The 14,594-nt window shown below is 38.4% G+C and overlaps 1 protein-coding gene across 11 annotated transcripts in view; it reads left to right on the top strand.

The window, feature by feature from the left end:
* Positions 1 to 14,594, top strand: part of NRG3 (neuregulin 3) — a 1,064,095-nt gene that overhangs the window by 922,779 nt on the left and 126,722 nt on the right. For 8 of the 11 annotated variants that reach the window (XM_067025239.1, XM_059052770.2, XM_067025238.1 and 5 more), the window contains exon 4: positions 13,645 to 13,671. In XM_067025239.1, the coding sequence (XP_066881340.1) occupies positions 13,645 to 13,671 (27 nt within the window). The remainder of the gene's footprint in view (positions 1 to 13,644; positions 13,672 to 14,594) is intronic. The other 3 variants (XM_067025241.1, XM_067025240.1, XM_067025235.1) reach the window with 1 other exon arrangement.

Raw genomic sequence — 14,594 nt, 5'->3', positions numbered from 1 at the left:
TAGCGTCACAGTTCTGTAAAAAGGTGTGGTTTACCCAGTGCCCAGGCACTGGTGCAGCTGCAAGAGGTGGTAGATGGGCAAATCCTCTGTACTCTTGTCTATCCATGCTGGAATCTGCTGAGATGTCCTCACTACTGTCATGTGTTTAGTCCACAGAGGCCATTGCTGCAGACTGTAGTCTTCCCAACCTCCTAGCTCATGTATGTCAGGCTCTTGGTGATTGTGCCTATCGGGTTCATGGGGAATAAATTGACATGCCTAGCTGCTACCCACCCTGGCGGATCTGAGGGTCATCTCTCTGGATCCTCTGGCATCCCATCCTTCAGTGTAAAGCTGAAGTTGGGAGAGCAGTGGACACAGGGTACTCTAGTCTTGCTGCCTCCAGGGACTGTAGTTAGCAAGCTCAAGGCAGCCCTGTTTGGGAAGCTGTTTCACTTCCTCTAGTTGGAGCAGTGGGCTGGTGAGGAGTGCATGATTTGGCAGCAGCAATGTGCATATTTTTTTCTGAAGGTCACCTCCCAGGCCTTTAGGCTTTCCTCCGTTTCTTCCCTTCACCTAGAAACTCTTTAACGTATTAATTTGCAGGGGAGCCTGGTTCTTTGTCTATACCATCAAATCTAGTATTTAATATTTCAATTCCTTCTGAGCCAAGGATTATGCAACTCACAAACTTTTTTTTTTAATTGCTAAGACCTCCCTCCCCCGAAGCAGTGGACAAAAGAATACAGGATAGAAGGAACTACCTGTAACAGAGGTCACATTGAGTAAAACTTCAAAAATCCATGCAGCTATTTAATTTTTCTTTACTTACTCAAATACTCTCTCTGTGCCAGGAACTGTCCTGGGATCTATAATATAAAGACATACTAAGCATGGTTTTTTTTTTTATTAAGTTGCTTAGAGCCATTTGGGGGAAGATGAGCAAGAAAACAAAGAACTATAATAGAGTGTGATGAACCTAGAGTACATAATTATAAAAGATTCCATGAAAGACTATTTCTATTAGAGACAGTATGTGGGAAAAGATGTGCATTCCAGAGCTAGTTGTGTTTAAAAGTGAGTCGTTATGAATGAAGTTCACCAGACTGCACGTGAGCAAGGTGAGGCTTTGGAATTGGAGAAGGAATGTGGAGGTGGGGCTGGAGAAGCAGGATGGGCCTGGATCATTAATGTTTGACTTACATGGCATGCTAGGCGAGGTGGAAAGTTTTCTGTGGGGACAGCGGCATGATTTAATGAAATTATATGCTTCCCATCATGGGAAGCAAATTAACCCATCTTGAACAAATTAGTCCACCTTTCTGAATCTCAGTTTCCTCATCTGTAAAATATTATCTGCAGAAAGGATGCTGTGAGGATGAGTCAGCAGGATGTCATATAGACCCACAAGTCTATCATTTGTAGATGGTAGTTTTGAGGAATAACATTGTAGACTCTATTCATTTGCTGTGCTAATGTCTAAGTGATGTAAAATTAGAACTTTAGAAATTCATCCATACTCAGCTTTTGACATCCACACAGCATTTTGAAAAGGTTATCTCACTAATAGGACGTCCAGCAGAGCGATTATTTTTATCCACATATCTAGAAAACACACAGAGAGAGTTATCAAGACTATAGAAGAAGTTAGTGGGAAGATGAGGGTGAGAATTTCAAAGTGCCTGGATTCCACCGGGTTCCCAGCTAATTACAGGCACAATTAGATAATAGTTTCTTCCATTATTTTAATAAAGACTCTTTCCCTGGTTTTTCTACACTACGAAGAATAATTCAGCTACTCTGGGGTAAGCCATTATTGGGAGGAGACTCTACCCGTTTAATTTCCATTTCTTTATTTCTCTTAAATAAAAGAAGCTTCCATTAGTCCTACGTTATTAACTACTTAATAGATTTAGGAAGCAGGTAGCAAAAGAAGAATTGTTCTTTGCATTTAAATGAACCAAATAACACCCTCAGCTGGTTATGCATTTAGGGGGAAAAACAATTGCTACATTTTAAGTCTGCAAAAGTAATAAATTAATCCATTAGTGAGCCCACGTGTGTTGTCTGTTGTGCTCGTTATCGAGTATTCCCAGGTGTTCAGGGGTTTATAAGTCTAAATTGTTGTGACTTTTAAACTTGGTAATAGAAATATCCAGCATTAGGATCATAAGCTATGAAACTATTCCCATACCAGTGCTTTTTACAAAAAAATTACAGCATTAAATATTAAATTAAGATGTTCCCCAATATTGGAATGTGTTAACTTGTCAGAATGAAGCAAAGAAACAAAATTAGTAATAGAAACCGTAGGGTTGCCAAGTTTTCTTCCCAGTTGCCTGATTTTATGTATCATTTTAAGAGCACAAGACCAAATATTAGGCACCATGAGTATGTGCATTTAAACAAATAAATTTAAAAAAATAATAATAAATAAATAATAAATAAATAAATAAAATAAGGGCTTCCCTGGCGGCACAGTGGTTGAGAGTCCGCCTTCCGATGCAGGGCACGCGGGTTCGTGCCCCGGTCCGGGAAGATCCCACATGCCGCGGAGCGGCTGGGCCCGTGAGCCATGGCCGGTGAGCCTGTGCGTCCGGAGCCTGCGCTCCACAACGGGAGAGGCCACAACAGTGAGAGGCCCGCGTACCGCAAATAAATAAATACATACATAAATGAATAAATGAATAAACAAATCTGTTTATTTTTTCAGATACCCATTATCCATCTATTTGTGGATTCAGTCAACAAAAATGCTTTGAGCATTTACTACCTGCTAGATTGGGCACATAGTCTGGAAGGAGGAGAGACTTCCATCCAAATGGCGGCAAGATAGAATTGAAAGAGCAAAGTGTTATTAGAAAGGGCACCTCTTGGGGAATTGTTTGAACTGAGTCTGAAAAGAGCAAGAGAAAGCAGTTCTTCCAAAGATCAGGAGCTCTAAAAAGCATGTTGTATTGAAGCACTTTCTTTCATTCCACGAATGGAGCCGAGTTTGTGTATGGAACAGAGGCAGGGGGTGAGCACAGGAGGGAACATGGCTGCCATGGATGGCTGTGGATAAAATCCTCGTTGAGGCTTTTCTCTGCAACCTTAGTGGCTACCAGTGCTTCCCTCTTCTCTCAAAGAACATTAAAATAAGAACTTCTTATATAAGTAGTCACTTGCCTGCGCATCGCAGTTCATTGAGGTGATAGAAGAGGAAAAGAAAAGACTTTCCTTTCTTTTCTTTTTTTTTTTTTTGTTCCCTGCAGGTGATTCACAATTCAGTGAGGAATAAACTATGTAACTCGAAATATAGTTTGTATGAGTGTGTATGTGTGTGTGTATGTGTGTGTTTTAATGGAAGCCTATTGGAAGTGTCCAGAAAATATGGAAGACTAAGGTAGGAAATCTAGCCTGAGAGAAAGCATTGTAGTTTATAAGCATGATTTACTTTTAAAAAAATTCTCACAATGGTATACCTCATTGAGAAAGAAAATTGGTAGGGTTATGAAAAAGATTCAGTAAACATTTACTTTCCATCTGCTATTTGAAAGGCAGAGGGGAAGTGAAGAAGGGGCAGGCAAAAGATCCTAGTTTTCCTAATTAGTTATGGTATAGGTATATCTCTATTAGTTATAATTCAGGACACAATAATCCTACTCCTAAATACAGATCCCATTATCATTCATAGAAAAACATAGCAGGTAATGTTATTTCAGGCTTTCAGAGATGGCTTCAGGAGGAAGTGGTCCTTGAAAGACAGACCGAGTTTGTAGGAGGAAGACTTGAGGGTCCATCAGGAAAGATATTCAAGGCTAGTGTAATGGCTGGAATAAAAACATGAGATGTGTGGGTATGGGCCTATTTGGGGGAAGTGCTGGTAGAACAGAATGTTTAGAGAGTTAGGAAAAATGGATGACTTCTTTCTCATATTTTAAGTGATTTCCTACAGAAAACTTTAAGTAGCCAGCTACCTTCTACATTTGAAGAACTATTTGTCATGCAATATATTTTTCCATACAAATAAATACCTTTATGTAAAATAAAATAGAGCAAAGCCAGAGGCAATGACCATGGACAAGCCTACCATTCAGAGGCCACAATTGCCTGCCACAAAATATGAGCCCAACCTAAAGAGTGGTTACCAAAAGGAAAGTACAAAAGTGCCAGATGTGTCTTGGTTGTCTTGACCCACATCATTTCTTTTTTTTTGTTTTTTGTTTTTGGTTTTTGGGTTTTTTTTTTTTTTTTTTTTTTTGGTCTTACGCGGGCCTCTCACTGTTGTGGCATCTCTCGTTACGGAGAACAGGCTCCGGATGCACGGGCTCACCGGCCATGGCTCACAGGCCCAGCTGCTCTGCGGCATGTGGGATCTTCCTGGACCGGGGCACAAACCCGTGTCCCCTGCATCGGCAGGCGGACTCTCAACCACTGCGCCACAAGGGAAGCCCCCACATCATTTCTTGATGGCATCAGGCATCACTTAAGAATAAGCTTCCAACACACAGGCTTGTTTTGGGTCTTAGACCTGTCACAGTTAGCCCAGCCTATCATAAGTTGCACTTTCTCGGCTGCTATCAGTTTTCCTGAGTCCTAACATAAAAGTACCTCTTCCTGATTATGACCTTAACTTGCCTCCTAGTTTGAATTATCTTTGCTGTTTCCTTGGCATGGAATTGCTCTTTTCTTTACTTCATCATGAATGAGGCTTTTTGCCAGCTCCATTACTTCCCTGCATTTGGGTGTTCCAGATAAATACCTTGGGCAGTTGGTCCAGGACCAAGAATCTTCTACCTCTTGGCTAATCTTTCTCTTTGGTTCCTCTATTTTTGGAAGATGGGAAGCAGAAGATACCTTTGTTGGGATCTCCATGCTACCAGAGCTGTCATCTGTTGGGAGGTGGGAGTTAGGTTTTTTTGCTCTTTGCTTAGGAGAGTTCATTTCAGAGCAATGTTTCTTAAAAATGTGTTCATCATTTTCTGAATTAGTATTCATCATGAAGCTATTGCAATTTTGAATTTAGGAATATGATTAAAAGCATAGTACTAAAACAATTTGTTAACAAAAGCTTTAATTAATTAGCATGTCAACTTCAAACACAAATAATGCTGATTGCCATATACTTCTTTCTTTCCTTTCTTTTACTTCTTTTTTGAGTAGACAGTCCCCTATTTTATTATAATCCTTACATCTACCAACCTTAATCTCTTCTGTATGTCTTCATTGATAATAAAATGGATTGAAGTTGAAAAGTTACAATCTGTAAAAGTGTACAAAACAAATATTTCAAATATTGCTTAAATGGTTTGACATTATTAAGAAGTAACCCCTTAAATAGCATATTTAATAATATTTTAATTACCATGAAAAATTGAATACTGTTTCCTGATAATTGACCACTTGTTCACATGAATCCTAAATTACATACAAAAATTATGTGACAAAGGTATACATGTGTTGGACACTTTCAGATAATAATCTGGTGATTTGGGGACTCCAGAATTGTAGACTCATGTAAGTAGTAATTAAATGTAGTACTTTGATGTGGGGGGTGTTCTAGAAACATTTATGGATATTGCTTTTTCAGTATCAAAAGAGTTGCACCCAGAGGTGTAATGATCATTGGAATCCTCAAAAACTGAGGTGATGGAAAACAGCCTGGATGTGCTCTGAAGGAATTCAAAATATCATGCACAGTGGGCAAAGGGGCTGACTCAGATGGCATTTCATTCATTCAATAAATATTTATTGAGCATCAACAAAATGTCAGATGTTGATAGGCTGGAGTGATAAATCAGTGAGCAAGAGAAATAATGACCCTTCACTCCTGGGATTTGAGATAGTTTTCCACCCTCAGAATATAGGCATCTATAAATATGGCCTTTAGTTTTTCACAAAGCTTATTTTCTTCAGCTATTAAATGGGGGTCAGTAGCACTACTTTACAGGCTAATTTTTAAAGTTATATAAAATAATGTGTGTGGAAGTTCCCAGTGAGAAAATACGAGAAGTTGAGAAAGTTGACAAAATATGACAAGAGCTGGGGAATTTCAGGAACAAAAACCCCTAGTGCATTCACCTATACAAATTTGCTATCATCAATTATATAACCAAAATAGCAGTATTTTTTGAATTAAGAATTCTTCTGTATAATGATAAATCTTATTTAATTCTTTAATCAATAATTGTGAACATGAAATCATTTTAAGTCTAATGTTCTAAGATTTTTCACTGGAAAATTCTACAAGCTATTTAGGCAAGATTCATCCTTGAGGAGCAGGCTAAACAAAGAGTGACTCATAAACCTCAGTTGTAACTCTGATTTGTTATTTGATTTCATGGAGGGAATGCCCATCTTGAGTTTGCGCTACATGAACATGTGGCAGTCTCCATGGCTGTTTGCTTCTCCTCCTTTGATACAAATGGATATTTTTATTAGAGGATGAGAGGGGAATGTGAAATAGAAGTGTTTCTGTTCAAGAGGAATCCGTGACAGAGCTTTTGAGAGGAAAAATTGAGGTCATGTTTCATTACAAGACCTGTGGAAGGGAGAATGGGGCTATGTGCTCTTCTGGAAAAGTGGTTTTACTTCTCCATGACTGATGACCTGTCTGGTGTGAGGCTGGTCACAGTATTAATGTCAGGACTTACTCTCAACAGTAGAAAAAGCTGTCAGTTCTGATAGGATAGAAGCAAGAGTGGGATTGGGATTATAGAGCTGAAGTGGCCACAGAGAGTCCTCTGACTTAGGCCCATGAGGCAAGGTGATTTTGTGTAAAATTGACTTTAAACTTATTTTACATGTACAGAGAGAAGACCAGAAAGAACTAGAATAAAAGTTTAACAGGAAATAGTTTAAAAATGTAATAAGGGCTTCCCTGGTGGTGCAGTGGTTGAGAGTCCGCCTGCCGATGCAGGGGACACGGGTTCGTGCCCTGGTCCGGGAGGGTCCCACATGCCGTGGAGCGGCTGGGCCCGTGAGCCATGGCCGCTGAGCCTGCGCGTCCGCAGCCTGTGCTCCACAATGGGAGAGGCCACGACAGTGAGAGGCCCACATACCGCAAAAAAAAAATAAAAAAAATAAAAATGTAATAAGAAACGTATCATTTTCTTTTCATTAATATGATGTTTTACTGTCCAAATTTTATTCATAAACATGTAGAAATTTTGGACTTCCCTGGTGGTACAGTGGTTAAGAATCTGCCTGCCAACGCAGGGGACACAGGTTCGAGCCCTGGTCCAGGAAGATCCCACGTGCCACGGAGCAACTAAGCCCGTGCGCCACAACTACTGAAACTGTGTGCCACAACTACTGAAGCCCACGTGCCTAGAGCCCGTGCTCCACAACAAGAGAAGCCACCACAATGAGAAGCCCACGCATCGCAAGGAAGAGTAGCCCCCACTCGCTGCAGTTAGAGAAAGCTCATGCACAGCAATGAAGACACAACACAGCCAAAACTAAATTAAAAAAAAAATTTTAATGTAGAAATTTTAAGATCAAATATATATGTGTGCTGATAAAAATAAAATTACCTGTTTAACAAGGTAGCATGATTTAATGGAGGGAGCATGGAGGTTAGAATCTAACCTGCATTCATATCCAAACTCTTGCACTGTGTAGCTGGAAAAAGGATAATCTGATAATAGCCCTCTCCTATTAGGACATGATAGAATGGAATGCAGTGCCTGGAAAGGGTCTTTCCTTCCTCACCCTGCAGGAATGAGCTCACACTCTTGCCAGCTCTCCTTCCCTCCCTGTTGTGGGACCCAAGGCCTGAGAGATTCACGTCTGGCTATTCTTGGCTCCCAGGTGTCACATTGTCTTAGTGACTGCCAAGTGTCACTTCCCTCTGGTGAACAGATATAGGCTCTGGGAGCCTGTGGTGAGCCCTATTCCCCCATCCTATGACACCTTAATCTTTTTGAAAGGTATATATTCTGTGCATCCCAAGGATTGCTTCTAGACTATAACTGCCCTCAGCAATCACAGCCAGGTCCACCCTCAGCCCTTACCCTCCTAATCAGAAACCTTAGAGTCTATCCCAGCCTCTCCTAGTTTATGTGTCTTGTTATAATAAACTGGGACATACATGAAAGTGCCTTGACGTGTGACATCTCATCACCTTGTCCATGATCTTCTCCAGGAGCAAGCCAAATACGATGACCCACTGGTGAAGCATGACACAGTTACATCTCTTTACAGCAATTCTAGAAACTACTAGAGAATGATAAGCACAGGTGTCAGGAGTCAGCATATGTTCAAGACCCAGCTTACCATCTTCATAAATCCAATTTAGTCATCTTAGTTGTGATGGACTACCTCATCCTAAAGTGTCACCACTGAAAAGTCATTTGACATGGATCTGAGGGTAGAATCTACAGAGTGACAGATTTCAGTTCAGTGCTTAAGATAAACCATTTATAAAATGACATATTTTATAGTTGAGGGGCTAGTTTCCTCCACACTTATATGGGACATATTTCCCAGCATGGGTACTATGATAGATCACTACCAGAGTGCTTCATAACAAGGTGGTTGCTTACATCAAGTTGGGAAATACTCCACCGGGGGAGTCTTGGCACACGTTTGAAGACCTTTAGGGATTCTTGCAGTGGAGAAGCCTGTTGAACTTTAAGCGACTATTCTAAATTTTTCAAACACAGAACAATATTTTCATATAACATGTTTTTCCACATCCCCTGGAACAAGGGCTTAAGTCATCCCATTTGGAACTACTCTATGATAGAACTACCTGTTCAGTTACTTTTAATATAAGAGTGAAACTGAAACTCACATTCATGGTGTATCATCCCGGTGCTGCATTACAGGGGTTCGTCATCACAGGCTGGACAACTTGTCTCATCTCGCCCTGAGGTTGGAATCAAGTCAAAGATTGCTTCTGGTTGCTTTTTCTCATTCTGCCCAGATTGAGGGAACTCTTTGTAGCTCCTGATTGTCTCTCTGTCAACATATAAATAAGAAGCTTTGAGGGGCTTCCCTGGCAGTCCAGTGGTTAAGATTCCACTCTTCCACTGGAGGGGGCATGGGTTCGATCCCTGGTTGGGGAACTAAGATCCCACATGCCGTGTGGCCAAAAAAAAAAAAAAAAAAAGAAAGAATCATGGACATGTTGGAAACATGTGGGCCTTGAATTTCCCAGAGTTTTTGACTTTATAGCATATTAAGTTGGTCTCCCTGGTCACTTCCGTAGCCCTAAAATCTTAAGCACGTTTCAGGAAGAGCTGCTGGCATTTGTTTAATGTATTGCCAATTTGAAGATTATTTGGTTCAATGTCTGGCACATATTCAGACACAACTCCGTATATCCCTTACTATACGTACAAATAACTTCAATTAGGCCAGGCTCGTTATGAAGAACTCTCCCTAGGAACCAATGAAAAGATGTTAATGATTTGCTAGTTTGCTTCCTTGGAGAGAGGGAATCCCCCTCTACCTGGCTTATATTGGGCACTTCATCAATAAACTAGGGGTGAGCAAATAAATAAGTAGTGCTTCTACAGTGCCTGAGGATACTTGAAAGCAATTTGTTCTCTTAAATGGATTAAATAACTCCTCCCTGAACATCTTATTACCTGATGATTTTGTAAACATTAGCTTTTTCTTCATAGGGAGGGCATAAGTAAACCCTGAGAATGACTGGTGGCTGAAAGTCAAGAAGCTTAGGCTCAGTTGTGTTTCTACTACTTATCAACAGTGTACTTTTGGGAAAGTTTGTTGACCTCTGTGTGCCTCTGTTCCTCATCTGTGAAATGAGGATCATGACAATCTTATAAGTTTCTGTGAGTTAATACTTGAAGCAGTTCCTGGCATGTAGTAAGTGCACAGTATATCTTAGCTACTATTATATAATCAAAGGGTGCAATATTCCCAAAGAACTGCAATTTTTACATATAAAAGTTCATCAGACTATAAAAGATATGGGAATTATACATTCTAATACATGCCATACAGAAGATCAAACTGTTTTTCTTGAAGTTATTTGCCTCTTCCTTATCCCAATATCTGCACAGTTCTTGGCACATGGTTTGTTGAGTGAATGAATAAATGAGTAATTAATTGATTCATTCTCATCACATTCCTCTTGATGTTTTCGTGCAGACCTGAATATCCCCAGGAACGCTGTTTGCTTTAAGAATTAGCCAGTGAAGGGTTATGAGCAGTATTGTGGTTTCTGTTCTGTGTGACTTAGTTGACAAAATTAATTGCTTTTCTGTCATGCAATTTCATGGATTTTCATCAATCCTTTTGTCTGTTAACAAATCCCATCAGTATCTTTAAACCTGCAATAATGATCAGTGTTTAACATTTTAATAAAAGAATGAATGTGTGTGTGTGTGTGTGTGTGTGTGTGTGTATGTGTGTGTGGTGAGAGAGGGAGAGAGAGAGAGAGGGAAATTTTAAATAAGATCTAACTTTTTATTTATATGTTTCAGTAGTGTCAGTCTTTATGTTATTATAAAAAGTAAATAATTTCTCTATAAAATCTAAGAATATAATGCCATGTTGCTTGACAGTATTTCTGAGAACTACTACTCTAATAATTAGATGTAACTTTTCTGCTATGTTAAGAGTAGACAGATTTCCTTTCTCTTAAGACATCTACTTACACCGTTTAGTGTTTGAATAATTTTAAAATTCTGATTTCTGTTCCTTTTACTGGTTATGAATTCATTCTGGTTTAAAGTGTTTAGATTGACCTCAAATTTATCAAACTTGCCACTCATTTCTTCATGCAATTTCCAGACTTACAAAGCCTGATTGCACATATCCCCTGTCTCATATAGAGATGGACCCACCAAGGTTGTGGCAAGAATGAAGAGTGACCATTGGTTATACTTGCCAGCAAAACAGACTACAGCCAGCCATTTCTGAACCATGTCAGTTCTACTAGAAAGCTCTTTTTTTAAAATTGAAGTATAGTTGATTTTACAGTGTTGTATTAGTTTCTGGCATACAGCAGTGATTCAGTTGTAGATATATATATACATATTCTTTTCCATTATGGTTTATTAGAGGACATTGAATATAGTTCCCTGCGCTATATAGTAGGAGCTTGTTGTTTATCTGTTTTATGTGTAGTAGTTTGTACCTGCTAATCCCAGACTCCTACTGTATCCCTTTGGTCCCTTTCCCCTTTGGTAACCATAAATTTGTTTTCTATGTGTGAGTCTCTTTTTGTTTCGTAAATAAGTTCATTTGTGTCATATTTCAGATTCCACATATAAGTGATATCATATGGTATTTGTCTTTCTCTTTCTGACTTATTTCACTTAGTATGATAATTTGTAGGTCCATCCATGTTGCTGCAGATGGCATTATTCTTTCTTAAGGCTGAATAATATTCCATTGTACCACATCAATTTTATTTTTTAATTTTATTGGAGTATAGTTGATTTACAATGTTGTGTTAGTTTCAGGTGTACAGCAAAGTGATTCAGTTATAAATACACATATATTCATTCTTTTTCAGATTCTTTCCTCATATAGGTTATCACAGAATATTGAGTAGAGTTCCCTGTGGTATACAGTAGGTCCTGGCTGGTTATCTATCTTATATATTCTACTAGAAAGTTCTTGTTCAACCAGGCTAGGGCTAATGGCTGTTCTGGCTGTAGGCAGAAGGTTTTTTATTCCCAACCTTTTTTTTTTCTTTTAGTCTCATAATAGGTAATCTCACCCAAATCCCTGCTTTAAAATACCACAACTCTTAGTCTCTCTCTAGTGTCCTAAGTGCGCACAATCATGAAGATTTTTTTTTTACACAAGAACCCAAACATGGTCTAGCCAACTTTTCTACAATCTCCATTCAAAAAGCACATTCTCCTCCTCCCAGGAGCAAGCTTTTATGGATTCTTTGCCACTCTATCCAATGCACATTTTCTCATTTTCTATTATAGCACTATCAAAAAGAATTTTCAAAGCTTTCCCTCTGTGGGCTCCTACTGATTTCTGAATTACTTACGAACAAAAATCTTGTCTTTTTATGAAAATGTGCTAGATAGCTATCATAGTATATATTAAGCAGGGAAAAAAATGCCATGGAAAGGAAGAAATGCATCTACTTTTAAAAAACATCATTACCATAGTTCTTTATATGAGATATTTCTCAATTAAAATAATTCCCAATCACTTAAAAAATGAACTATTTACAGGCAGATTCTTAGATACGTAAAGTAGATTAGAGGTTGCTAGGAACAGGGCAGGGAGGGGAAAACGGGAAATTATTTCTTAGTGGGTAGAGTTTCTCATCGGAGTGATAGAAAAGTTTTGGAAATATATTGGTCATGGTTACACAACATTTTGAATGTAATTACTTAATACCACTGAATTGTACACTTAAAATTTGTCAAAATGACAAGGTTTATGTTATATATATTTTACCACAATAGAATTTAAAGATGAGTTATTTACAAATAAGAAAGGCATTGAAATATTCAAGATAACTAAATGCATATTTTTTAAAAAGAAAATCTTTCCTAAATAGAGCAGTCATAAAAGGGAGCCCAAAATTAGTCTTGGAAATAAACATGATCTTAGGAATACTGTGTTTTTTTTTTTTCATTTATTCTTATTTAAGAAACATATTACTATGACAGAAATCATCATTAAATAATGCAATGAATTTTAAAAGTGAATAAGTGAATAACTGATTGATTAAAAGAAAGCACCATTTAAATAAACAAATCTCCAAAGATGAATGGCTGGATATAGCAGGGCCCAGTTTATCCTTCTGTTGATCACAGACATTAGGTGGTCAAAATGGTGCGCTGTCCATAGGAGCATAGAACAGACATGGACACATCTACCATTTGTTTTTTGTTTGTTTGTTTGTGTTTTTGTGGGGTTTTTTTTGTGGTATGCAGGCCTCTCACTGTTGTGGCCTCTCCCGTTGCGGAGCACAGGCTCCGGACGCCCAGGCTCCGCGGCCATGGCTCACGGGCCCAGCCGCTCCGCGGCATGTGGGATCTTCCCGGACCGGGGCATGAACCCGTGTGCCCTGCATCAGCAGGCGGACTCTCAACCACTGCGCCACCAGGGAAGCCCTACCATTTGTTTTTGATAGGAAGTGCTATCAAGTTTAATGGTCTTCGGACCATAGGGTCAGATAGACTAGATTTATGCCCTGGGTCTTCCTCATGTAAGAGTTTTAGTCTCAATAGAGCACAGTTTCTTCATCTGACAAATAAAGGGGAGAAGATCCAACATCATTTTTTGTGTGTGAAAGTGAAGAGTGCCTGGTGAAGGCCTGTCATGCAGAAGTCCTTTACCTACATATTATATCATGACTTCTGAAAATAACGTTAGTTCCAGATATGCTTTATATGAAGTTTTTTTTTCTTCCTCCCTCCCTCCCTCCCTTCCTTCCTTTTTTTTCTTTTTTTCTTTCTTTCCTTTATTATTGACTAAACTTATACTTAGCATACTTGGCAATATTATCCCATCTAAATTCCAGGCTACTGGGAAATACCAATCAGTGTTCAAAACACCCCTAATTGTGGGCAAACTAAATTATCTTTCACAAGCAAACGTGGTGTTACAATTGAGACACAGTTCTCGCCTTGAAAGGCCAATCTTATAAGCATTGATTTCTGTGTGGAATTTTTTCTAACCCTTTTTTCTTTTTCTGTTTTCCTTTCTTATATGCTGACTTTGGTGTAGCAGACCACTTGGGGATTGAATTCATGGGTAAGACTAAACAATTTTCTCCTTAAATATCTGGAAAAAGCTAAGTTTGATAATGTATATCGTGTTCTCCTTCCCCATCTGATTATAATTGAAATGTCTCACTGTCAGGTAGTATTAGTAGTAAAAAATGTTTTTGTCGATTTTTCACTAAGTAATGGCTCAAAATGAAAGACTTAACTACTTATTGGGAAGGCAATTTAATGTTAAGTGCAGCTTTGGAACCTTACAGAAGTTGAATTTGGCTCCTGGATTTGATTGTTTGCTCTAATTCTCAATTTTCTTATCTGTAAAGAGGGATAACGATATTTCCTATTTTATTGCACATATAAATTACTTAGCACAATGTCTGCAAGATGGCAAACACTCAATAAATGGTAGAAAATAATGGTGATGGTTTAAAAATATCAGTTTTTGTTATTTTCTGCTCTATTTTTCTTCCTTTTGCATGATGACTACTTTGGATATATTTTGGTCAATCTTAATTTTGGAGTATGGGCTCTATAAATGTTTTCATTTACAAAGTGAAAATATTTATTTTGAAAGTATTTGTAATGAATGGTGTGTTTTTAAAAGGATTAGAATACCTTCCACAGTAATTATTTTCTATACTCATAGATAATTACATTAAGAATTGGACATACTTTTCTGAGTCTATATTATAAGTAAATGAAAAGAAAAAGCATTCCATAGGATTGATAAGCATCATGGTACTAAAATAGAAAGATACTCAGGAGTTAAAGTTAGTGAAACTGAGGACCCAAATTTGAATCCAAATTCATAGGTTCTCCGTGCTCAGCTTTTGTTGAACTTCAGGTTTTTCTCTTATATGATATACATGTGAATACTTGCTTTATACCTGCATATGTTCTCTGTGATAATACTTACAAATTTGCTTGTTTTCATCTATCCATTTATCCGTTAAT

Source organism: Kogia breviceps, chromosome 2 (genome assembly GCF_026419965.1).
Source record: "Kogia breviceps isolate mKogBre1 chromosome 2, mKogBre1 haplotype 1, whole genome shotgun sequence".
NCBI classification, from domain to species: domain Eukaryota; kingdom Metazoa; phylum Chordata; class Mammalia; order Artiodactyla; family Physeteridae; genus Kogia; species Kogia breviceps.
The sequence above is the reverse complement of the archived record's forward strand: the minus strand, read 5'-3'. Positions and strand labels throughout refer to the sequence as shown.